Genomic DNA, 25,871 nt, shown 5'->3' with positions numbered 1-25,871 from the left:
AAATTAAAACCACACCATAGTACTTCTTCAGCCACTGACTCCTTATGGAAACTTTATAAAATTGATTTTAAAACAGTTCTGGTTTGATCTCATTTTCTGTATCCAACTCAGCTGTTACAAAAATGATTACAACTTCAATGACAAATAAGAAGATGAGAAAAGAAATGAAAATTGAAAAGCCTTCATCAGCCAAGACCCAAATTCAGATTATTTTCTTTGCATTACTTCTAATACTTATAAATATCTCCATCCATTTTCTTAGGAGATGTCATTTGCTGTTGCAAGAAAAAAAAAATCTACAGACCTGAATTCATATCACTACTTGAACTGACAAATGATTGTCACCAATATTTTTAAATGTAGATTATGTAAAGCTAAATCAAAATATATTCCATTACTTATTGCATAAAAAGCCTCCGTCTGAGCTTACTTGATTTTACACATGCATTTTCTGAAAATATACTAACTATAAGGTCTAAGATTTTAAACTGCAACTCATTGTAACCTTTGTCAAACCTTGCAACTTGCTGTAATCTTTGTAAAATTTAGTAATCCTTGTAACTCTCAGCCACCTTGGTTGTAACTTGCTCTGAACTGCATTCTCCCCTGAGTGATGGAGAGAGAGAGAGAGAGAGAGAGAGAGAGAGTGAGTGAGAGTGTGTTTTTGAAGTTGCAATGCTAAGGCTGGAGCATATGGTGATGAGTCATCAGAGACTGCTGCTTTGCTGGATAAAGGGAAATCTGGGCATGCTCCCTGGTGATGAGGTAGATGAGTCACAGGGGCAATACGGACACAATATAAGGAGAGGGAGCACATGCGAGACTCTCTCTTTCTTCCCCTGCTCCTGAGAAACTCCTCTCTACAAGTCTCTTTCATGACCAGCTCCCCAGCCATGATGAGCAGACAGACCCTCCAGAATCTACATGCCTTGGCTCCTTCTGCCACCCATATGCCTGTGTAAGTGTGAGAGTGCCTGAGGGCAGGAATGAGTGTGTGTGAGAGATAGGTGGTTCCCTCTTTAGTTTAAACCTTTGGTGGTAGTTCTGTATCTTCTTTAGTATAAACCTTTGGAGGCAGCTCTATTTCTGTAGTGCATACAGTGGAGTGCTAATTCCTCAAACAAACCCATGCTAGTGTAACCCTGGGTGGTCTCCAGTGGGAATTTTTTGGAGTAACATTACTGATTTAGGATTTTAGGACTTGATCCTCTAATGATGAGTGCCTCTTTGTAACCAAGTGATAGTGATATCAGTGATAGGGAAGGAATCATCCAACATTTTTCAAGTTACTCAAGGGAAGCAAATAAAGAAAAATCTTGCTTCTTGTACACTATGCCAAATACTGAGATCCAAATTTATTTCTTACTAAGGAAAGCAGTGATTAGAGTTTTTTACAGTTGTTTCTATTACGGGAATAGCATTTAAAGGCTCCCAGAAAAAATGGGCTTCCTTTGTGCTAGGTGTTGTCCCATGACAAACAGCTCCTGAGTACTCAGAGCTAACATTGTAAACTAACCAAACAGACATGAGAAAGTAACTATTACCATCATACTAATGAAGGGGAACTGAGACACAGAGAGAAGAAGTGACACACAAGAATTCTGTGGTAGAATCAGCAAGTGAATTCAGAGGTACAGCCCTTGCATTAACCAATCATATCGAAGAAATCCATGAAAGTTTTTTGTGAGTATAGATGTCAGGGTTTTGCTCACAAGAGTGTCAGAATATGAAGGTGGGGGGATCATTTTTTCAAATAGAACATCAGCCAAGCTATCAAATGGTGCAATAGCTGATCTTTTACAAGGACAAAGCGTTATTGTGGTCTTCTTCATTACACTGGCTAGTGAACTGCGAAAGGAAATAATTGTAACGGATGAAGCCTACAACAGCATGGCAACAGACATTAAAAACAGACCAGCAATAACTTAGCATAGCTAGTTTTACTCAGAACAATATTTTTGGGTTCCATCACAGTATTTGGTATGATACAGCAAAATGTGTACAATGTACTCATATCAAAATAATTATAGGTAGAGCTGATCGTAACCTCTTATCTACATTTAGGTTGTCTTATGCTTTCCTCCCCTGACATTATAAAGGATTTTGTGACCTTTTTTAACAAGCTCTAACACCTACATTGTTTGTAACTACATCAGAAGGACGACAGACTTTGGGCTAGAAACATATCTTGTCTTCATTCCATGAAATTCTATGCAGATTTGTTTGATACACAAACTATTAAAGCTGCCAATTTTTTAGTCTCACGTTCCTCAAGAAAACATTGGTGACGTGCCAAAATATTAACGAACATAAACATTCTGAGGTTGGGTCTATAAAAGATTCCAGCACCACAGCAAACACTGTACTAAGAACACATGTGGTGTTGGGTGCTGGGACTGGGCTCCTTGCTCCAGCTACACCCTCCTATAAATATTGCACCTGGCTCCAACAGCTCATTAGCCCAATTGGGGCACCAAATGGAACAGGAGAGCTCTCTACCTCCCAAAAGAGAGGGAGACATAGAGCTGTGTGAAGTATAGCAACAGTTTTATTTGCTGCCATAGCAACTGGTTACCCTATGGGACCCAGCTTGTGGCACCCAACAGCGTAGACCCTATTTCTCACTTTGGATAACAGGCTTCTTCTGTGCCAGCCAATCTAGTTAATCTTGTAGCTCAGGTGCTCCAACAAGTACACCAGCATTGTCAGGGGAAGGACGGTCAGCAAGAAAGGGCCCCTTACCCAGACTGAGCTTTGACCTGATAGTCCAGATGCAGTTCCACACATGGTGGAAGGGGTTTCCTGCTTTCTCTGTCAGTGGACAGGGAAACCCTCTCAGATGGGTGGAGCTTGCTCCAGTCCAGACCATTCAGCTACAGTGTGAGACAGGCAAGCAGCAGCAATCCAAGGCACAAAAGCTGCCGCACAAAAACGTGACTAGACTGGCACTTGTGTTGGCAGTGTGAGCAAGGTTTGAAAGGTCAGAGATTGGACCACCCTATCGCATCCTGAGAGCCCTACAAAATTCATGTTCCATTTTCATCAATTTCATGGATAGCGGTTTTAAAATTGGTCTATTTCATATTTTCAGATGTTGAAATCTGAGCTTTCCTGGTGGTGTGGCCGATGGAGTCTAAACCTGAAAGGAAGTTATGGGGGTTGTAAAGGTGTTGCAGGGTGCTGCAGGACTGCCACCTTCACTTCTGTGCTGCCTTCAGAGCCCCATGAACCTTTCTGCAGCCAGGGGTGGTTCTCAGAGGTAGCTCTGACCTCCTGCCATGCTACTGGGAGTGCCCCAGCCAGGGGCTCCTAGCTTCTAGTCCCAGCCAGGCTGGGGAGGACCAGGACTTCCTCTTCCCCTGCATGGCCCTTGGGAGCTTCCTGCAGCCAGAGGAGGTACCCAGAGAGTACCTCATCTTCCCTCAAAAGAAGCCATGCAAGGGAAGAGAAAATCCCATCCTCAAGAGCACTGCAGATTAGCAGCTGGACCCCAGTGAATAGTAGATGTCCCAGCAGAGACATCCTTAGCCCTGCCCATCCCCCTTTCCTCCAATAGCTAGATTTCACACAAGTGGTCTGATTTCACTGTCCATGACACATTTTTCAGGGCTGTGAATTTGGTAGGGCCCTACTTATTTGTCCCTCCAGAACAGGGCAGAGGCACACTGAGGAAAGTAAGGGATCTGTGCTGCATTCTGTCCTACACAAACAGAAGTCTTCATCTCCCATCATAAAGATTATTATTTCTATGTGTATATATATTTAAATACATACATAGCTGGTTACCCTAAGGAATAAGGAGACAATTTATGTTAATCATGTGAAAAAAATTTCACCTGAATTTTATTTATCTATAAAGAAGAGTGTTTAATATGTTGATAACAGGAATATTTGACGAGGAGTCCTGTGGCAACTTATAGACTAGCTTATGCTCCAATAAATCTTTTAGTCTATAAGGTACTACAGGACTCCTCGATGCTTTTGCAGATTCAGACTAACACGGCTACCCCTCTGATACAGGAACATTTGAGTAACCAATTTAAGATCAGCTTAAAAGTGTTATTTATGGTAACCCATAAGAGCTATACATACACATGATTTGCTTTACAAAACATTAAGGAAATTAAGTACGCAATTTTTTAAATACATATGTTAACAATGTATTTTTTCTCAATTGATATGAACGGGAAGCTCACCTCCTCATAAACTTTCTTGGCATTGCTGTTATCTCCTATCAAGAGGTAACCCACTCCAAGGTCATTCTTGAATGAGATATCACTGGGAAATAGATCAATTAGTTTCTGAAGAGTAACCAGAGAACTTCTCATGTGACCTAATTTGATTAGACAAGAGTAAATTATAACAAGGGTTACAAAAAAGATAAATAAATGCTCAAAGACAACTGACATTACATATTCTGGAAAACCCAAATTCAGAATTGTGCACCCTACCTTTCGTTAATGGTCATGGATAACGCAGAACATAAAAGTGGACTTCATTACATGTGAATACATTTAACTAATTCATTTTCACCTTAGAAGCAATAGCTACCAAATCTCTGATGGAACTGTACATTTCTTTCAGTGTTATGAGAGCCTCTCGTGGACAATCACATGTAGTGCAGTACAAGTAATAATACTTTACACTTCTGTAATTATTAATCTTCTGCAGATCTCAAAGTGCTCCACATAGTCAGGAAAGCACTTCAACTCAAATTTTGACCTTGATAAATCAAAACATTTACGCATGTTCTTAACTAAGTGTGAGAATAGTTCTATTGAAATCAGTTGTTTCACATGTTAATGTAAAGTATGTGCTTCACTATTTTCCTGGACTAGGACTTTCCTGATGAACAAAGAGATGATGAGCAAGCCAGTCCTGAAATCTGACCCAGCTGGATGGACCTTTATGCCTATTGAAGTCAATATGGGTACATTTAGACTACAGGCTTTTGTCAACAGAAGTTTTGCCGACAGATACTGTGGACAAAGCTTCTGTCAACAAAGAGCGTCTAGACTACATCCAGTTCTGTCAACAAAGCAAGCCACTTTGTCGACATGGCAGTGTAGACGCAAAGGACAGTGTAGATGCAATAACGCCTTCTGTTGACAGAACTCTATCGACAGAAGGCGTTATTCCTTGTAGAATGAGGTTTACAGCCGTCGACAAAACTACTGAGTTCTGTCGACGTTATGTCGACAGAACTCAGCGGCAGTGTAGACACAGGTATAGTTTTGTCGACAAAAGTCCACTTTTGTCAACAAAACCCTGTAGTCTAGACGCACCCGAGTGCAGGAGTCAGCCTGGATCATCACAGGACTGGGATCTAAATTTTCAGAAGTGTCTACTAGTTTGGCAGCTTCAGTTTTGGGGTCCCAGCTCTAAATTCCTACACTGTGATTATCAGCACCCACAAGTCCAGGCAGCTGAAATCAGTGGAAGATATTGATGCTGCCAACTCAATGTCAGGTCATTTGAATCAAAAGTTAGGCAACGAAAAAACCTGAGGCACTCAACATTTACTTTTCAAAATCAGTGCATAAGGGATTCCTTTCAAATCATGGAGTGTCAGTGCCAGTGTGTGCAAGCCTAGGTCTCCTGATGCCAAGGTGTTTACTCATTCCACTAAACCACATCTCTCCAATATAATGATTTGGGAAGGAATAAATAGGATGAACAGGGGTGGCCCTAGACTAGCTGCCAGCATCTGGCGCTCTAGGCAAACCATGCAATCGACGCCCCCACCTCCAAACCCCTCAATGATATCGTGCCACCATTTGGCACCCCATTTAACTTGGTGCCCTAGGCGACCATCTAGTCCGCCTATATGGACGGGCCACCCCGAGGATGAACCCACAATCCTATCAGACCCTGAGCTCAGACTTTTTTTTTTTTTTTTTTTTTTTTTTTTAAATTCCAAAACTCCCCCGATTTTTTTAGGGAAGGGATTTTAAAGTTTATTTTATGCAGCATAAGGGTTGGGGCAGATATTTTTCATGCCTATAATGATTAAGCTTTCATTGTTCTGTAAAGAAGACAATGTAATAAGTTAAGTTATTAGCAGAAAAGTATGAGCTATTTACAAAAACCATGTAAGAATTCAGATACCATAGTGATGGGCTACTTTATAAAACCCAGACACAGAAATATACATGGAAAAGTATACAAGATAACATATGTATTAGACAATCTAGAGGTAGATTACCTAATTATCCATGAATGTACTGATTACAGTTGTATGCTATCAATACCCCATCCATTAAATAAACAGGTGATTTTTTTTAGTATTGCAACAACTGCTGTTGGTGAAAGAGATTGTTTTGGTGCTCACACAGAGCTCTTCTTCGGGTGCAAGTGAGCCAGAGTCAGCATTTTCGCCAACAGAAGGTGGTCCAGTCAAAGATATGACCTTACCCACCTTGTCTCTCTAAAATCACCATCCTGCATCTTAAAGGGGGAGGGTTATTTGGCTGGCTGCCCAGAAGTGATTCTGTGTAAACACTTAACCTTGGGAGCACCTTGCCTGAGGCCACATATACACAGCAAGTATAGAGGTTTGGTATACCGGTAGGAAGTGGTGGCCTGGCCCACACTGCTTCCCAAGGCTCCCCTTGGCTGCAAACAGCAAACTGGAGCTACTGGGAGCCATGAGGCTCTGTGGCTGTGGAGCTGGTAAATAAACATGCTGTAACGGCTAGTTAGCTGGTTTCTCAGAGTAGTTTCGTGGACCACTTTGAGTAGCATTGGCTTAAGCACATTTGAATACCTCCATCATAAATTCTGCACACTGAATTCATACATGTAAGTCATATTTAAATCTTACCAAGAAATTGCTGCCTGTCTGCTTTTCGTTTCAGGCTCAATTTTACCAGATCAGCAGGGACGTCTGGCAGACTAGCAACCTCCCCGTAGGTGTTGATGGCTTTTTGCAGTATTTCATTGCTTCTCATTTTCTCAGCCAAATCATCCTCACTCTAGGTGGAATCACAAAATTGTTATAACACATTATTATATTTGGGAAGATTAATAAGACTGGGACTTTTCATTTTGGAAAAGAGACAACTAAGGCGAGGTATACATTAGTGGATAAGTTTGAACTGAAGATATGCAATTTCAGTTACATTCATTGCATAGCTGGAGTGAGTGTACCTTAATTCAAACTTTGGCACCATCCCCACAGCGGGAGTTTGACAAGAGAAATGCTCCTGTCGACTTCCCTTATCCTCACAAAGAGGAGGAGTACTGGGATCTAAAGGAGAGCCCTCAGCATTTGATTTAGCGGGTTCTTACTAGACCCACTAAATCGAACACCATAAGATTGATAAGGTAAGTATACACATGGCCTAAGGGGGGGATATGGTAGAGGTCTATACAATCATGACTGGTGTGGAAAAACTGAACAAAGAATTATTTTCTCTTTCCCCTAACACAAGAACTAGGGGGTTATCAAATAAAATTAATAGGGAGCAGGTTAAACAAACAAAAAGAAGTATTTCTTCACATAGTGGAGACAATCTATGCCAGAAAGTCAACTCCTTGCCAGAGGATGTTCTGAAGTCCAAGACTATAACACGGTTCAAAATAGAGCTAGATAAATTGTTGGACAATAAGTCCATCAATGGCTATTAGCTAGGATTGGAAGAGGTGATGGCCCCTGTCCCTGGTTGTCAAAAGCTGGGAATGGATGAAAGGGAATGGATCACTTGATGATTACCTGTTCTGTTCATTTCCTCTGGGGCCCCCTGCAGTGGCCACTGTCGGCAGACAGGATACTGGGCTAGATGGATCTTTGGTCTGACCCAGTACGGTAGTTCTTATGTTCTTATGAAACAACATTCTTATTTCAGACGGTCTAGCATCATAGACCATTTCTTAATACAGAGAGATTTTGGGACAAATATTTAGTCGAAGTCACTGAGTTATTCCAACTGAAAACTGGTCATTTTGTAGTTTTTCAAAGGTCATATGCTAATACATAATACCAAATTCTAAAAATGTTGTGGGTGATTGTGATGGATAGGAGGAGTGTTGGCCAGCACCCAGTGACTAAAGAGTTAAACTCAGGTAGCTAGCAGGGATGTTGGCAGAAAGTCTGGAAAGCCAATGGGAAAGACTATTGACATCTGAATTGTATATAGATACCCTAGCTGCTTCTTCCATTGTGCGAGTTCTAAGTTCATGGCTGGGGGGGGGGGGAGGGGGGGAGAGCAACATGCAGTAATCAGAATTACCATGCCTACAAGGAATATTGGGCATGGGAGTAAACTGGGCCTTGATCTACAGACCAGCGCGGATCATGAGCAGAGAGAGGAATGTATGTTTAGTCACATTCAGGGTATTTTCTTTGTTTTGGTTGTTTGGTTAAACTTCTCTGTATAAAATCCATGTGTACTCCCCTGCCCATTCACTATATTTAAGCTGTATCCAGGGATACCATGTTCTCTATCTTTTAATTTGTTTTTTCCAATTGCTCTGTAACACCTAGCAACCAAGTATGCTTTATCAAGGATATCTTTTTGTTTTTGCTAATAAAATCAACTATTTTAAGGCAATGATTTGATTCTTGTGTCCTGGAAGGTAATAGGTCTGTGTGTGTGTGCCTGCCTGGCCTGAGAAGTAAGCTGTCAAAGACACAGTTTGTTTCTGTGTTTTCTTTTGTTTCTTTTTTCAAGCTCTCTTGTGGCAGAAGTGTTTGGGGTACCCCTGGGGAAAGAATTCAACTGTTCCTTCCTGGTTTTTCAAGTTTCTTGAAAATCACTTGATGGTGGCAGCCTTTTTTCCCCAGAGTCAATGCATCTGTGACTCTCGGGAGGGTTTTTTTTTTTTTTTTTTTTGGTAAGCAGAGTCCATAGAGAAAAGTAGAGCCCATAGAGGTATTTAAGGTCTTTTGTGGGCCCTCACTTTCTGCACTCAGAGTGCCAGAGTGGGGAACAGCTGTGACAATGGTAAAAATCAGAATTTCTGCTTTAAAAAGACTATATTAATGATGTGTAAGGATTATGTTGTACACAGATCAGAGCTATCTGTGGATAATGCCTAATTTTTTAAACTTCTCCAGATGTTGCCTAATGAGAAAGCAAGAGAAGCAGCCCCAGGAGCTGAAAGATATCTGAGTTACTGTTAAGGTGATACCACCATTTGCCAGGTACTTAATTATTTTCTAGTAGCTTGAGGCATCTACCTTGCTATAGCTAAATTTTGTGTTATTTAAAAACAAGTTGTTACACTTAAGCATCATGTGAATGAAAACATTGATTCTACAAGGCTTAGAAAAGTGCCCAGAGCACATGGATCCATCACTTTCTCCCCTCCATCCAAACCCCCTCACTACATGGGGAACAGCAGCCATAGCCAAGAGGAGTTCGGGGGAGGGAAGGGAAATGACAGTTCCCAAACGCTCAGGACTCCTCCTTCAAAGAAGAAAGCAGCAGTCAGCCAAGGCTCTTCTCCCAGAGAGGTGGAAACAGCCAGGAGACACAGTCTCAGCCTTCTGACAGCATGAGAAGTCTAGATATTTCCCCTCTGGTTGCTGTGTTGCCATTGACTGCTGCCTTCCCAGCTTCTGTTCACTACTGGAACCCTTCTGGTCCCCAACCTGTTTCTCTCTGTTCATCACGCTTTTTACCCTTACCTCTTCCATATACCTTGCACTTGGTGCAGTCTCACTTGGCCCTTTACCTAGTTTCTTCGCTTATGCCCAACTGTTTTTTCCTGTCCCCAACTTCAACCTACGAAGATCCAGTAGAATTCTACTAAGAATGTTCTGTGAACCTTATTTTGTTTTTCATGTTTGAAAGCAGATTTAGATGCATTTTGAAATGTAGGGTGAAATCTGCGCTCCACTGTAGACAATGGCAAAAATCTCACTGACTTCAGGCAAACCAAGATTTCATCCCTGGCATGGAACTTCTCCCCTTTGTCTGCAGTGAAGCACTTTTCAGTAATGAAATGAAGCTAGACTGATCTCACATGTGTAATTTTAAAAGTATGGATATTATTTTATATGCTTTCTATGCTAAGTCAGATTAGTAGTGTTCTATGAATCCCTCCTAACCTCTCCTATTTTCTCTGACTTGGGTTCCATTCATATCTTGCTAATTAGTAGTTTTAATGCATCACAAGTACTTCAATAATGGAACTATATATATAGGTCAATCTGAATTCACTATACTGGCATCTTTTATCCACTATACTGGCATTAATTTTTAAAAAAGCTTCACATTAGCAGCATATTGTTGCTGTCAATAGTTAAAACCTGGGAACTTGTTACCTGCAGCTTCATAATGTTTTAGAAGTTTGCAATGTTCAATGAAGTTCTTTGTTTCTACAATCAATTCAGCACATCATGACTGACAGGCTCAGACTGAGGCCAAATGTTCTGCTAGTGTAAAAGGGTGTAGATCCATTGGTTTAAATAGAATTTCATCCGTTTCCCTGACCAGAGAATTTGGTCCATGGTGAATTAGTGTCTATGCCAGGGGTAGACATGTGTGCAGTAAGTGCAATTTTGGGTGTGACACCGGCCAGTGTGAAGCCACAGCTACCAGCTCTGGGGGGCAGGCAGAGAGGCTGCAGATTGGGCTTTGTGTGAGTGGCTGGTGCTCTCCACCTTCTCTGCCTGCCCAATTTGTTGCAGCCGTACAGCAGTGAGCCACTACTGCTGGTGGTGGTGGGGACTCAGCTGGGAAAGTTTCTCCAGCGGCCAGGGTGCAATTTAGGCCATATGGCCACGGTGGTCACTCCTCATTGGCCAGGGCCAGGACTTGGTCCACATGGCCGTGGAAGCTGTTCCTATGGCAGCCAGGGGGACTGCATGGTGGACAGCTGCTTCAGAGGCCAGCGTTGCTCCAGGAGCGGCCAGCCAGCAAGGAGGAGCAGGGCTGCTCCGGAGACAGCCAGGCCACTTGGTGGAGTGGGGCTGCTCTGGGGAGCAGAACTGCCTTGGGGATGGCTAAGCCACATGGGAGCGAGGCAGCCCCCAAGTTGGCTGCTGGGAACAGGCTGGAGCTGGACTAGGGTGTGGCAGCCGTGGGGAGGAGGGGAGCTCCCTGTGGGGTGCTATTCTCCTGCTTTGGTGAAGCCACCTTCCACCCCTCAGGTGCCTTCACCTGGGAGTCCATCCCTGCCTCCTCCAGCCTGCCACTCTCCATCCTGTTTCACAGCCTCAGCCCTGCAGCCTCAGCACTTCCCACTCTGCTTGCCTCCCTTTCTGCCTCATGGTGCCCCCAGTAGGTGGGCTAAAAACGGCACCAAAGTTACACCCAGCTGCCAGTACCACTGCCACCAGGCCCCTGTCAGAGGGAGAGTGTTGCCCGGGCTGCGGCTCCGGGGCTGGGTGGCAACTGGGGCAGCTGAGGGGAGTGGATAATGCGTGGGAGGGTCTCCCTACCCCAAAGCTGCATTGGCCTCTGGATCCCTGGCAGGAAGGTGAGAACGCCATGCACTGGACCCCCACGGGACCTCGCCCCCAGCAGGGCTGGACATCCTGGGATCATCTACCCACCCGCTCCTGCCTTGATCATTTCCCTGAACCACTCCCCTCCCAGCCATCCTGACCCCAACCTGTGCTGGTGATCCAGCTCTACCCCCTGCATGACCGGAGCCAGTGCTGGCTTCCTGTGGGGCAGAGGGGTAGCCCCGAGGCTCCATACTATATCCATCTTCCAGGGAAGCATGCACACTTGCTGGTCCTCCCCTCCCCATAGAAAAGCCGGAGCAGAGCCCAGGGCAGGGGACCAAGCAGGGCACGCAGTCAAGAGAATCCCTCCCCTCCCCCCAGGAGAGTGACGCAGTCCAAAGGAGGTGGGTTAAATCTCGGCACACCACTTTGGAAAGGTTGCTGACCCCTGGGTCCATGCACTAGTTTTTTCATCATCTTTATTTACCTTATAAAAACTGATGGAGAGTCTGGTTGGAATGTCTTACTAATTGTAGCACACACAACGCCCTTCTGCTGTGATGGTTTCACTTTGCTTATCTTGATTAATGAGTTTGAATGGATTCTTATTAAACCTATTCCTTTGAATTTCATGCTTTATGAAAATAAAATGAATATTTCTGTTTTGGAGTTGTTATATCAAAGAATTATTACAAAGTCAGAGCTTGTTTTCCAGTATCTTCAGAAGGAGGATACTTGAAATAACCAAGAAGAGGAGTCTCACTTAAAACCTGGGATCACTGTACAGAATACAGAAACAAACTGCTTTCCATACAGGACCCGATTATTAGATAACCTCTAAACCAGGGTTTCCCAACCTATGAGTCGGGACCCAAATATGGGTCCCCATAACATTTCAAAAAGGTCGCCAAGTGTCTCCCCAGGTGGCTCTGCCTCCTCTCCTCCCCCGGTTTTTTAATTGCTTTGGGTCACCAAGTCTTCCTGAATTGTCAAAATGGGTTCCCATCTGGTTGGGAACCGCTACTCTAAATATTATTTTTGCATTTACAACAGTTTCAGTGGTACCTGTGCTTTCCCGTATCTTGCTCGTGGACTCTGTGGATATTTGCTCACTAATACTTCAAAGTCCTTCATAGCTTCTTCAACTTTTCCCTGAAAGGAAGATATTTCTGCTAAATACTTTATCTTATAGCAAAGCCCTTATAGAATCTTGAAAGATAAACAGTGTAGTGTAATTAGATTACTACTCCCAATTCTATAAAATAAAGCAGAAAGTATTTCATATTGTTTATTACAGGTTTTTCTCTTACACACCATCTGACCAAATTGGCTGCAAATTCCAGAGACATCCATTTTTGTGCATACATATAGATCAATATAATTAGCTGTTCTTGGCTAAAACCAATTGTTTTATATTATAGTGGCTGAAAAAAACCACTTAGCTGGGTTGAAGTTGTACTGTGAAACACTAGACACTAAGGTGAATCACATTAGACATTAAGGAAATTTGGTCAAAAGTGGTCAATTAAGGAATTTAAAATGCAGTACAAAAAATAGATGACTGTATCTAGCAAGTCTGGATTAACTCCTTTTGGTGCCTGAGGCTATTGGGGGGACTCCTAAGCTCTGTGGTGGGGCCAAAAGCTAAGAGTCCAGAGAGGGCTGCAGGTTGAGGCAGGAGCGTGGGTATGGGAGGGAGGGCTTTCAGTAGGGCTGGGGATACATCATTTGAGGTACAGGAGGGAACCACAGGACAAGAGGTAGGGGTAGGAAGTGCAGGGCCTTAGCAGGAATTCGGGTGCTGGAGGGGCTCAGGGCTGGAGACTGCAGTCTGGGAAGGAGTTAGTGACTTACCGGCACAGGTGGGGGCTTGGGGCTGGTTCAGGGGATCAGGGTGGGGGCACTTACATGGGGCAGCTCCCCTTTGGGAGTGGGGGAAGCAGATGGCTCAGTGAAGGCCATAATGTGTTTAGCCCTCCTGCAGGCACTGCCTGCTGCAGCTCCCATTAGCTGGGATTCCTGGCCAATGGGGGCTACAGTGGTGGAGCATGCAGGCAAGAGCAAAACGAGGACAAAGTTTTGCACAGTGCCCATAGCAACACAGCTCCAGCCATGTGTGGGAGGGAGGAACAACAGTGTGGGAGGGAGGAACAACAAAGGTGTCATGTAAATGCTTTCCGGTGATGTAAATAAGAAGCAGGCAGTATTACCTGCTGTAAACATAAACAAACTTGTTTGTCTGAGCAATTGGCTGAACAGAAAGGAAGACTGGATGGAAATGTAGGCTTTGAAGTAGATGTGGGGAACTTCTGGCCCTCTCCTTAATTTGATCAGGTCCACAGCAAGTTTCTGTGCTAGGGAGCCAGAAACCTTGAGCCTCGGAGCACAAGTGCCAGTACCCCAAGCCCGTTTCCACTAGACAGGGCCAGATTAAGGAAGAGGCTTTAGGGGCTACAGCCCAGGGGCCCAGGCTAAAGGAAGCCCTCACAAAAGTCCAGATCATTTAGCAAGTTCTCTTAGCTCAGGACCTTGGGCTATACGCACTAAAGACTTAGCGAGTTATCCAGCCCCGCCTAGCTGGGGGAAGCGGCTACAAGCACTTCCGCCCACCGAGCTGGACACACATGGCCGTGAGCACCGGGGGAAGCTCTGTCCCCGCACAGCTCTCTCCTGCAGGCTCTGCCTCTGCAGCTCCCATTGGTCAGGAATCCCTGGCTGCAGGTAAGAGCAGATCAACTTGGCCCACGTAAGCCACTTGCTTCCTCCCACACACACCGAATAGGAGCTGCCTCAACCTATTCCCCAACTCTGTGCCCTGCACCTGAGCCCACTCCAGGACCCTAATTCTTGCCCAGACCCCTCCCCTGCAGTCCAACTTCCCAACCCGAGTCTCCTCACACACTCCAAGCCCCTTGGCGCTACCCGATAGTCCCCTCCTACATCCCAAACACCTCAATACCATCCCCACCCCAAAGAGCACACCCCTTCCCACATCCACAGTCTCCTCCCACTCTCTGAACTCCTCATTTTTGGCCCCACCAAATCTAATAGCTCCAGGCAACCAAAAGAGTTAACCAAGCCTTGACCACATGTGAGGGGTTTGGGGTTTTTTTTGCTTGCGGGTGGTCCCCGACTGATTTTTCTGTGGGTCAACGGCCCCTCACAGAAAAACGGTTCTCTGGCCCCGCACCCACAATGGCCTTGCTATTTGGTTCCCTCTTTAAGAGACTATCCCCACACGTAAGGAAAAATCCAATCTGTGCATTTCCCTGGGGCATCCTGGGAAGATGATGACAGCTTCTGATCTTAATTCTTGTACCACTATGGAATTACCCTGCCCTCAGGATCAAAGCCAGATCTACACTTAAATAATATGGCTAGAAAAAACATTAACAATAATTAAAGATATGATACAAGATAATAGACTGGTCTCCTTGATTACACGTACAACAAATACCAGAGCCTGGGATTTCTTTCGTTCAGCAGCTATGCTGAAGGATTCATGCAACGGAGGGGGGCAATTGGTCTGTTTCAACTCTCTCACCTCTAGCAGAACATGTTAAGAAACTTGGAAACAAAAGGAATTACTTATAGGTGGCTTAAAGCTTTGCATTACTCACTCACTCTGGGTCTCAAAGAAAAATGGAGAAAAGAACTTAGCCTTATTGTAACAACATAAACCTGGGAGGGTATCTGGCTTAATGTGAAAGATACTTCAAAAGTTCCAGAACCAGATATTAAAAAGGCATTACGAGACTCCGGAAAGTTTGCTTAAGGCTACATCGGTAACATGCAGTGAATGTTGGAGAGGCCAACAGCCCCATACCAACCTTTCACATATCATCAATTTCTGTCAAAAACATTCGTGTTCTCTAACACCATAGTCAGTGCTATTTTTAAGTGTTGCTATTTTTCCTTCTCCAAGCCTGTGCTTTGAAGAGGTGCAGAATGATACATTACCTGTTCACATTAAAATGGATTACAGTGTTTTAGTGGCCAAAAGAGTTATCAGAAAATGGAAATCTACAATTCATTCCTCCTACACAGATTGCCTTATTACTGCATCAATAGAAAATAGCAATACTTGTGGGGGGGAAGAGGCTAACTAATACATCCATTTGCAGTTTAATATATATTAGTCCCCAAAACTCATAGGTTGTGTTCTCACTTGTATATTTATTTAGTTACTTTAACAACCGATGCCCTGTGTGGTCTCTATGGGTTTAGGGTTTTTTGTTGATGGGTTTGGGTTAGTTTTTTTCCCCATGTTTTACAAAAAATGAATACTGAATTTTGTTATCCATGTGATTTTTTCATCTTGTGCATATATATTTTATATCTTTTGCTTTGTTTGCATTTATATTTCATAAAAATAAAATAAGATTTTAAAAGATTTTAACCTGTGGTGGTGTCATCAATTGATATGATTTTATTTATCTGCAGAATTTGCTATCTCCTTAATCGCTTTAAAGATAACTGAGATCAGCCAGTGTGCTTTTTGGTAGCAGTGATTCAATTTGCACATGTCACTAGAGGGATAGGTGCTATGTGTACCCATTAGTAAGACAGAGCCATAATTTATTGATCTTCAAGACAATTTGTAAAATGAGTCTGTTCACTCAGGTTTTTACCTGCAGTGATAGAAAAGTATATTTATTTTACAATTGGATATGCATTGTCAGTATATCCATTGACCAGGGTCTTCAAATTTTTAAAATATTTTGTATATGCACCTAGAGACAAAGATGCAAACATTTACAAAATTCAATTAATGGTTAAGACGTAAATTTTACAAAACAGTCTATGACAGACATGATGGAACATTCATTATGATCTAAAAGGATGAAAGGTGAATGACCAAGCTAAAATGAACATTGAAGTACAATCAAATGTGTGTCAAATTCTTAGGGAAAAACAGAAACAAATATCAAATTCATTATCCCTTTTATTTTTGTGACTGTTAGTTTGTAGCCATGGTTTATATTATCCAGAGAAAGAATTCAAACCTACCTTTTTACGTAGCTTTTCTGCAGCATTCAGTTCAGCTTTAATAGTCTTATCAAACTTGTTAAAGAGTTTGGGTTTCTTCTTCACAGCTAGAAATGTTTAAGGAAAAAGACAAAAATCCACTATGACTTTCCCTTGAACTTTCTCTGACAAGAGTTTTATTTGGAAGATTCCTTTAATCACAACCCGATAAGGTACAGAATCATAGAATAATATAATCATAGGGCTGGAAGAGACCTCAGGAGGTCACTGAGTCCAGCCCCCTGCCCAAAGCAGGACCAATCCCAACTAAATCATCCCAGCCAGGGCTTTGCAAGCTGAGACTTAAAAACCTCTAGGGATGGAGATTCTACCACTTCCCTAGATAACCCATCCCAGTACTTCACCCCCCTCCTAGTGAAATAGTTTTTCCTAACATCCAACCTAGACCTCCCCTGCTGTAACTTAAGACCATTGCTACTTGTTCTGCCATCCATTACTACAGCTAACAGCCTCTCTCCATCCTCTTTGGAACCTCCATGCAGGAAGTTCAAGGCTGCTATCAAATCCCCCCTCACTCTTCTCTTCTGCAGACTAAATAAGCCCAAATCCCTAAGCCTCTCCTTGTAGGTCACGTGCATCCACATCCTCTCTATAATGGGGGGCTCCAGAATTGGATGCAATACTCCAGAAGTGGCTTCACCAGTACCGAATAAAGGGGAATAATAATTTCTCAAGATCTGCTGGCAATGCTCCTCCTAATGCACCCTAATATGCCATTAGCCTCCTTGGCTACAAGGGCATACCGTTGACTCATATCCAGCTTCTCATCCACTGTAATCTCCAGGCCCTTTTCTGCCAAACTGCTACTTAGACATATACAGACATATTTTTTGACTGAAAACACTCTAAATTAGTTTAACAACATATACTCTACAGAAACATATTTTCCCATGCCACAATTATTTTTTCACTGGGATTTGTATCCCATCGTGATTTAAAGATCTCTTGTGATGCAGAATCCATCTCATCCTTTGGTATATTTTTCAAATAGTAAATTATCCTGCTAGATACTTAAATCTATTTTGAATTCAAATTTATCTAGCTAGAATGGATTCTACCTATTGGATCTGATTATGTTTGGTTAAAGAATCCTCTACTATCAGAAATTTTCTCTCAATTATCTTGTTACCTCTTAACCTACTCATTACACTAAATATTCATAAATGATCTAGAAAAGGGAGGTGAACAGGTAGGCAGCAAAGTTTGCAGATAATAGAAAATTATTCAAAATAGGTAAGTCCAAAGCTGACTGTGGAATGTTACAAAGGGATCTCACAAAATTAGGTGACTAGGAGACAAAATGGCAAATGAAATTAAATGCCATTCTTCTGGCTGACTGAAGGTCTGGTTTGCCATGACTCCCCTGATGTCTTTCTTTGTAGGCACCAAGTGCCTTGTCAAGTCCAACTGGGAGTGACCAGTCACAGATGTATGGGTCTCTTCCCTTCTAAGGGGCCAGTGCTATGCAGTAACAGTACAGTTAAAAATAAACACCATATTTCCCATGGCTAAGGACACAATTTTGCCCAATATGTATAGCTTAGCCCTAAACCAATATTGCTATGAAACTCTAGCAAAGGTGCCATTTACTGAATCACCTTCTCTCTCTCAGACAGTGTTTCTCAAAATGGGCTGCAGGCTATTCTGCGTATATCAAAGCAGCCCGTTATTTTGAAATAGATTTTGAAATAACAGGCAGCTTATTACAACATCCTGATAAACCTCATTTCACGGGGGCTAAGGGGCATTTTGGAATAGTGAGTTATTTCGAAATTTGGTGCCGTGTAGACAGTACCAAATTATGAAATAAGCTATTTCAAAATACACTCGCAATAAGCAACGCAATTTGCGTAGCACAAATTGTGTAGCTTATTTGAAACTAAAGGTGCTGTGTAGATGCACCCCATCAGAATATCCATTTCGTATAATGTGAGACACTTATGTTCCAATCCCTTAGTCAGAGGGGGAACCTGAAACCAGTCCCTCCCACATCCCCAGCAAGTGTCTGAATGACTGAGCTATAGATTAAACAGCATCCTCCAAAATAGCCAAAATATAAATGAACATTTTCAAGCTGAGTTGAAACAAAACATTCCATTTACATATTTCTAAAATATATTAAAAGTCTCAAAGGGGTAGCCGGGTTAGTCTGTAACTTTAAAAATAACCACAGGTAGTCCTGTAGCACCTTAAGCTTTCATGGGCAAAAGTAATTTTGCCCATGAAAGCTCATGATACTGAAATATATTGATACTAGCTGGAGTTACCCGGCATTGCTCGGGGTGGGCGGTGGGGTCCTGCTGGGAGTGCCCCATGTGAGGGGAGGATGGAAGAGGGCAAGCACAGGACCTAGGGTGGGTGGGGCGACCCAGCTCTTGCCCAGGGCTGCAGGTGCCGTGGGGGGCAACGACCCCACTGCCCGCCCCAAAACTTTTGCCTCTCTACCTGCCACACTATGGGGCTGTGCCGGGGGCTCCCCTCTCCTGCGGGCCACAGCAAGCAGGTGCTAGGCTCCCCACCACAAGACCAGGAAGCTGCACTGGACCCTGGGCTGCTCCCGCCGCCGCCGCCACCGTCACCTCCCCGCTGGGCTTGTCCCACTGCACCTGCCACCACCCCTTAGCAGCAGCCGCGAGCTCCACCCCGCCGCTTGGCAACCCTCGGCCACCACCAGAGGGGAGGGGGCAGGCCTGGGCCGAGTGACATCATGGGTGGCAGGGAGGAGGGGGGCACCTGAGTAGTGGAACAGGCTGGTAGAGGTAAGCCGGGCAGCTGCCACTCAGAGCGTGGCCCTTCCACCACCAGCCTTAGTGAGTGACTGTCCCCGACGCTTCCCCTGAGAAGCTGCTTCTCCCTGCACTGCCAAAAGTACCTTAAAACCTTCTTCTGGAGGAAAGGTTACCCCATGCCAAGTTTGGTTGAGGTAGCTCTTATAGTTCCCAAGTTATCAAAGCACAAACATACAAACATTCTCCTTTATATATTAAGATTTTTAGTTCAGTCCTAACTATTTAGTTAACGCAACACAAAGTTATGAATCATTTGAATTGACCAAAACTGTACTTTTTAGTGAATATAACATTAGCTAAAATGTTTTACTTGCTCCTAGTCCTAACTGCTTGTGTTAATTAAACATGCAGGTTTTGCGTAACACTCTTGTGTCTGATCCAAACTTTAATTCTAGTAATTACATTTTTATGACCTCCTGAAGTTTCACGTGGAGAGAGTATTCTTTTATATTTTCTTTATAAGCCGTTATCTAGCATTACTGTGAACTGTTAAACAATAGCTAAATTACATTTCAGAGGTGGTGATATCTAAAAGTTGCATAAAGTATCTTACCCCTCTTATAGCGGCTGTTCTGAAATGTTTAGTACATAAAGCACTTTGGGATCCTTAGATAAAAAAATACAATAAAAGCACATATTTTTTACCATTGTTTTAAGCCTATTGATTGATTCCTGAAAGAACACCGTGATTAACTGGGTTTCAAAAATTGCTTTGTAAGAAAAGGAGAACCTATAAAATATTTTTTTTAAAAATTGCTCCTACTTAGTATTTATTACTAAACAACATAGAGAAGAAACTGAAAATCTCTTTTCATTAACTGATTGTTTTTGCTTTCCTAACAATTTAATTGTCTCTCTCTCATTCTTTGAAATGAACACTTGTAGATGAGTACAGAAGAAAATAACTCCATCAAGATAACTATGATATAATCAAATTGATCCTCTGAGTGTTTTACATAATATGTAAACACAGAACATTATTTCATTACCAGCCTCTCTCAAATTGCACAATGTCATATGAACTATGCTAGTGAATATGGTTTGGAGTGAAAAATGCAATGCTCTTTAACACAAAACCATTAACATACATAATATAGTATAGTTCTTTTGATCCCAGTGGAGGATTTAATAAATCTTCATTTTACTTTGTGGTCTAAGCTGATATTCTGTCTTGCTAGGTCTCTCTTTTGTACTGATCTACACCACAAGAGGAACAGGTTTATGACACAAGAGGACCATGTTGGTGGATCATCCAGACCAGCACTATATGCTATATAGTGCCAGAAACCTAGTAATGAACAATTATGAAAAATCTTGCCATTAGAAATCTTCCCACCAGCTAGTGATTGGTATAGCCCCTGAAGCAAGGCTTTATAACATTTCCCTCCTCCTCACTCATCTAATGTGCCTTTGGATTGTCTCATTATCCATGTAGTCGCCAATTACTCCCAAAATATCTAGGGTTGCTTAAATGCACAGAATCCCTGTCCATTTTAAGGACAGGATTTTCAAAGGCTTTCCTCCACTGATATCCTTACAGTAATATCTCTAGTACCCAAATGAGATTAAAACCATTGTGTTATGTGCAGAAATATAAATAAGAGATAGTCTCTGCTGTAAAGAGCTTATAATCTAAATACTGAAGAACAGATAAGATCAATCAAATTGCCAAATTCAGCAAGTCAGTGGATGAACCACCAACAGAAATCAGGTATTCGGACTCCAAATAGATCATATTCCCTCCCTCTCTTTATCTTTAGGATTGTACCTGTTAAAAAGAAAGATTTATGGCATATGAGCAACCGAAGATGTGCCTTCAGCACAATATTTTCATGACAAAGTTGTTCTGGTGAGACAACCCATTAGCTTATATGCTTTTGGATTCTAAATACAGTAAACTTCCGATAATCTGGCACCTTTAGGACCCAGGGGGTGCCGGATTATCAGATATGCCGGACTATCAGAAGGGGGGGCTATGAGGGTACTGGAGTGGGGTGGGAGGGGATGCCACCCCAGACCCCTCATAGCCCCCCCTTACGATAGTCCAGCTGTGCCCCAGGCGTCCCTGATTCAGCCGCTGCTGGTCAGTTTCAGCAGCAGCTGACTCAGGGATGCCTGCAATAGAGCAGCTGGGGTGCTGCCGGGTTGGTCCCGCAGCGCCGAGGGGCAGCGCTATGGCACCAACCCAGCAGCACTCCAGCTGCTCTTGGGGACGCCTGGGACAGAGCAGCTGGGGTACTGCCCGGTTGGTCCCGTAGCGCTGCCCCTCGGGGCTGCGGGACCAACCCGGCAGCACCCCAGCTGCTCTTGGGGACACCTGGGGCAGAGCAGCTGGAGTGCTGCCGGGTTGGTCCCGCAGCGCCGAGGGGCAGTGCTACAGGACCAACCCGGCAGCACCCCACCTGCTCTGGCCCAGGCATCCCCAAGAGCAACTGGGGTGCTGCCAGGTTGGTCCCGCAGCCCCGAGGGGCAGCGCTACGAGACCTACCTGGCAGCACCCCAGCTGCTCTGCCCCAGGCGTCCCCAAGAGCAACTGGGGTGCTGCCGGGTTGATCCCGCAGCCCTGAGGGGCAGTGCTACAAGACCAACCCGGCAGCACCCCAGCTGCTCTGCTCCCGGCTTCTCCGATTCAGCTGCTGGTCAGTTTCAGCTGCAGCTGAATGGGGGAAGCCTGTCCCGCTGCCCCAGCACTTCCGGGTTCCGGGTGCCGGACCATCAGGAATCCCGGAGTTTTGGATGCCGGACTAATGGAGTTTTACTGTATATGACTTGATTTTAAATACTACTGTACTTGAGTTAATTTTGGCTCTGAATACTAGAAGTAACAAAATTGTGGGCACTAGAACTCTGTCTACGGAAAAAAAAGATAGAAAAACTTTCTAGATTTGTGACCTTTCAGAATTTATTTCTCAGTTCTTACAGCATCAATCAGGATGTAACTGAAATAACAACTAACTGCAAAGAAACTGGCCACCATCATTAATGGAGGAAAGTTGCATGTCTCATGACTAGGGCCTAGTGGTAACATACACCAGAGCTACTTTACACTTTGGGTCTTGCCCTTCTCAAACCTGTTGAGGATGGGAATGGTAAATTTCTGTAGGGGGAAAAGGGACAGCTTGCCCCACACAAGAGCTACTCCTATTGATTGGAGGACAATGCTGTACATACAGATATGAGAAGGAAGAAAGGGGAGATCAGAAAAACAGCAACACAAAAGAAATTACAAGGATAAAAACCTAGCACTGTAAATTGGGCAGATAGAGACTCGGTATATCCTTTCTCAGAGAAGAATTCTTCCTTTTTCCTGACATCTGGTTTAGATGAGGGTTGGAAGAGTCCTTCCTCTGTTTCAACAAAATAATATTTTTATTCCCCTTAAAATTAAACATCAATTCTATACCAGCAGGAAGCCAATATGCAAAGTGGAAAACAAACTGTTAACATAAACATTATTCAGCTGTGAGGCACTAACTAAAACGACACAGTAAAGATTACATAAAGGGCAATCATTTTCATCTGCTCATTTTAGTGAGATGCTGCAGGATTCATCTGGGGGCTTTCAATATAACCATCAAGTATTCCAGTATATTAAATGTAGTCTGTAGTCTCCCTGCAGGGGTATTTTGATAAATTATACATAAAGGATTATTACACTTGAAAGAAGTTAACAGCTGAGGTCACATCTGTTAAATTAGACATTAGAAAGAATCTAACTAATCTGGTTTCTGGGGGGAAAACCCCTTCCTAAACAAATACAGACTGATATGACCACTGAGGAGATTTCCATTCTCTGTTCAAGTACCAAACTAATAATCATGCTAATCACTAATCACTCTGGTTTTGCAAGGACAGCCTGGAGGGTGTTCAATTACCATCCTGGATAAAGGAACACGTGTGTTACCCAGGGTGTCTAGACTACATTGCTCTGTTGCCAGAGCCATGTAGATTAGTTTACTAGACATTTAAATCGCTGCTTCATTTGGGTATGTCTAGTAAACTAACCTACATGGCTCTGTTGACAGAGCCATGTAGTCTAGACACATCCCCAGTAACAGAACTACTCAAAAATGAGTTGGTGGCATATAAACACCTCTCTCAAAACAATTTCTGTTGTTCAACAATGGGTAGGGTCTTATCAATTTCAGGGTTAATGAGATGGGGGGGGGTGACAGCTCTGGCTGCAGCCTGTCCACTTGAATTGGGGGCTATCCCAGGCACCCCCATGAAGCTTCCTGCAGTTGTGGGAGGTTAGTTAAGGTAGGTCTTTTCTTGTTCCAGAAGTGGCCCCTGCAGGGGAATCACGTCCCGTCCCTCCCAAGCCCAGGCTGGAACTCCCAAGCTCCCCAGCCCTGCTTTGCCCCTCCCTTACGAAAGACAGATTTCACAGAGGAGATCAGATTTCATAGTCCATGACTCATTTCTAATTATGGAACATGTCACCTAAAGGAAGACCTTATTTTCATTGATCAAAATAAGACAAAATAAGCTGTAATATTAACGCTGATGAATAATGCATATCTTATTTTTATGTCAAGAAGCATTGTATCATTTGGGTTTTAATAGATTGCAAGTTATTTTAATTGCCCTCTTATACACACGATTCATCAACTATTTATATTCATCAACAATATTTACATATAGGCACTTTTAACTGATCACATCTTTGAAAAGTTAAAGGGTGAGATACCAGTAGCGCAATATATCAGGCTCAGAAGAGGAGGTATATTTTGTCCCTCCAGGATACAGTAAGAACATAAGAACGGCCGTACTGGGTCCGACCAAAGGTCCATCTAGCCCAGTATCCTGTCTACCGACAGTGGCCAGCACCAGGTGCCCCAGAGAGGGTGGACCGAAGACAATGATCAAGCGATTGGTCTCCCGCCATCCCTCTCCAGCCTCTGACAAACAGAGGCCAAGGACACCATTTTATCCCCTGGCTAATAGCCTTTTATGGACCTAACCTCCATGAATTTATCCAGCTTCTCTTTAAACTCTATTATAGTCCAGTATTTTATCCCTTTGCTTAAAAGCACCAGTATAATTTTTTCTCACCCAAGAGAGGACATCAGAAGAAACTAGAACTGTTTCTTTATCCAGGATGGTAACTGAACACCCTCCAGGCTGTTATTGCAAGACTGAGGAACACCAAACAATTTTTTTTTAATGGGTAAGACCAAGGGGTTTTTTGTCAAGTAATCAAGCGCGCGCACACACACAAAAAAAGCAAGCCGCTTCCAGGGAAAATTTGTTGAGGGGAAAAAAACAAACAAACAAAAAAAAAACCCAACCACTGGACCTAGGAGACTTGGGGGGGGGGGGGTGGAAATGGGTCACTTACCCCTCCCTTCCCCCAGGAAGACTGCCCTAATAAGAGTCTGGTACATGGAGCTGAAATCATAGGCCACAAAAAAGTAAGGATAATAATAAACAAATGCTAAATAAGGTCATGTGTCTGGCCAGGAGGGAGGGTAGAGGAGGGGTCTTGTCGCAGAATGTCTGGCCTGGAGCGGGTATTGGGGCAGGGTGCCTGGCCAGAAGGGAGGGTGCAGGAGGGGATTTGGGGCAGGGTGTCAGAGCAAGCTGGGAATGTGGACTCTTGGTGGGGCAGGGGTTGGGGTGCGGGGTCTGGGCATGAGTGGGGAAACTTACCTGGCTTGGCACCCTGCTGCAGCAGTGAAAGCCTCCAGGGAGCATGCTCTTGTTACTTGGGGGGGGGGGGGGGGGCGGCGGGCATCGGGTGGAGAGCTCAGTTCACACACACACACACACACACACACACACACACACACACACACACACACACACACACACACACACACACACACACACACACACCACACACCCCAGGCAGGGCAGGGAGTAGAAACCCCAACCATCCCCACCAGATTAAACTCTGCCACTTCCCCAGCAGGCTGGGGAGGGGTGCAGGGGAGAGAGAACAGCAGCACATCAGGGGTAGCAGAGCTCGAGTGCGCCCCAGGCGGGGGGGGGGGGGGGGGAGCGGCAGCAGAGCCCAAGCCGGGTTCCCCACAGGCAGCAGTGGAACCCCCCTGGGACAGAGGCCGTCCTGCGGGCTGGGGAGGGGGCAGCCACAGCGGGAGCTGCCTACGGGCTCTGCAGGGGCAGGGAAGCAGAATTTTTTCATGGAACCCCGGGGTTCTGCAGGGCACTGTTTGGGAAACACTGCCCCAGGGAAAAGTTGTTGAGGAAAAAAAAAAAAAATTCTGTTCTCTCTGCAGCACACCTCCAACTGGTGTGCCGCAGGACATACTTCTAGTTCAGCGTTTCTTAAAGATAAACAATTTTTAATAATTCTAGAACAGTAATAACATGTCAGACAAACCAGACAAAAGAGAGAGAGGGAACTTCTGTACACCAAGTACGTACCAAGCTGAGGAGGACCCCTTTATGACCACTGAAAGATTAGCTTTCCCTATCACTTTCTATCACACACTTCAGATCTGCCAACGGGCCACCAAGGCAAGAAGGAAACTACTTTGTCCACCCTGATAGTCTTGTTGTACCAGTGAGGGTGGGGCCTGTGCTCACACACCAAGAGCCAAGGATTGTTTACTTGATCCAGACTACCTTCCCCTCTCTTGTCCTTAAAACAGGAAAAATCAGGGTGGATG

At 44.0% G+C, this 25,871-nt stretch overlaps 1 protein-coding gene across 10 annotated transcripts in view; it reads right to left on the bottom strand.

Annotated features, from left to right (window-relative positions):
* ASPH (aspartate beta-hydroxylase) overlaps positions 1-25,871 on the bottom strand; it is a 188,147-nt gene that overhangs the window by 40,488 nt on the left and 121,788 nt on the right. For all 10 annotated transcript variants that reach the window (XM_075920632.1, XM_075920630.1, XM_075920638.1 and 7 more), the window contains 4 exons: positions 16,409-16,494; positions 12,464-12,550; positions 6,824-6,974; positions 4,197-4,333 (listed from right to left, as the gene is read on the bottom strand). In XM_075920632.1, coding sequence (XP_075776747.1) covers positions 4,197-4,333; positions 6,824-6,974; positions 12,464-12,550; positions 16,409-16,494 — 461 coding nt within the window. The remainder of the gene's footprint in view (positions 1-4,196; positions 4,334-6,823; positions 6,975-12,463; positions 12,551-16,408; positions 16,495-25,871) is intronic.

The sequence above is a fragment of the Pelodiscus sinensis genome, chromosome 2 (assembly GCF_049634645.1).
Source record: "Pelodiscus sinensis isolate JC-2024 chromosome 2, ASM4963464v1, whole genome shotgun sequence".
NCBI lineage: Eukaryota > Metazoa > Chordata > Testudines > Trionychidae > Pelodiscus > Pelodiscus sinensis.
This window is presented reverse-complemented; position numbering and strand designations above follow the sequence as displayed.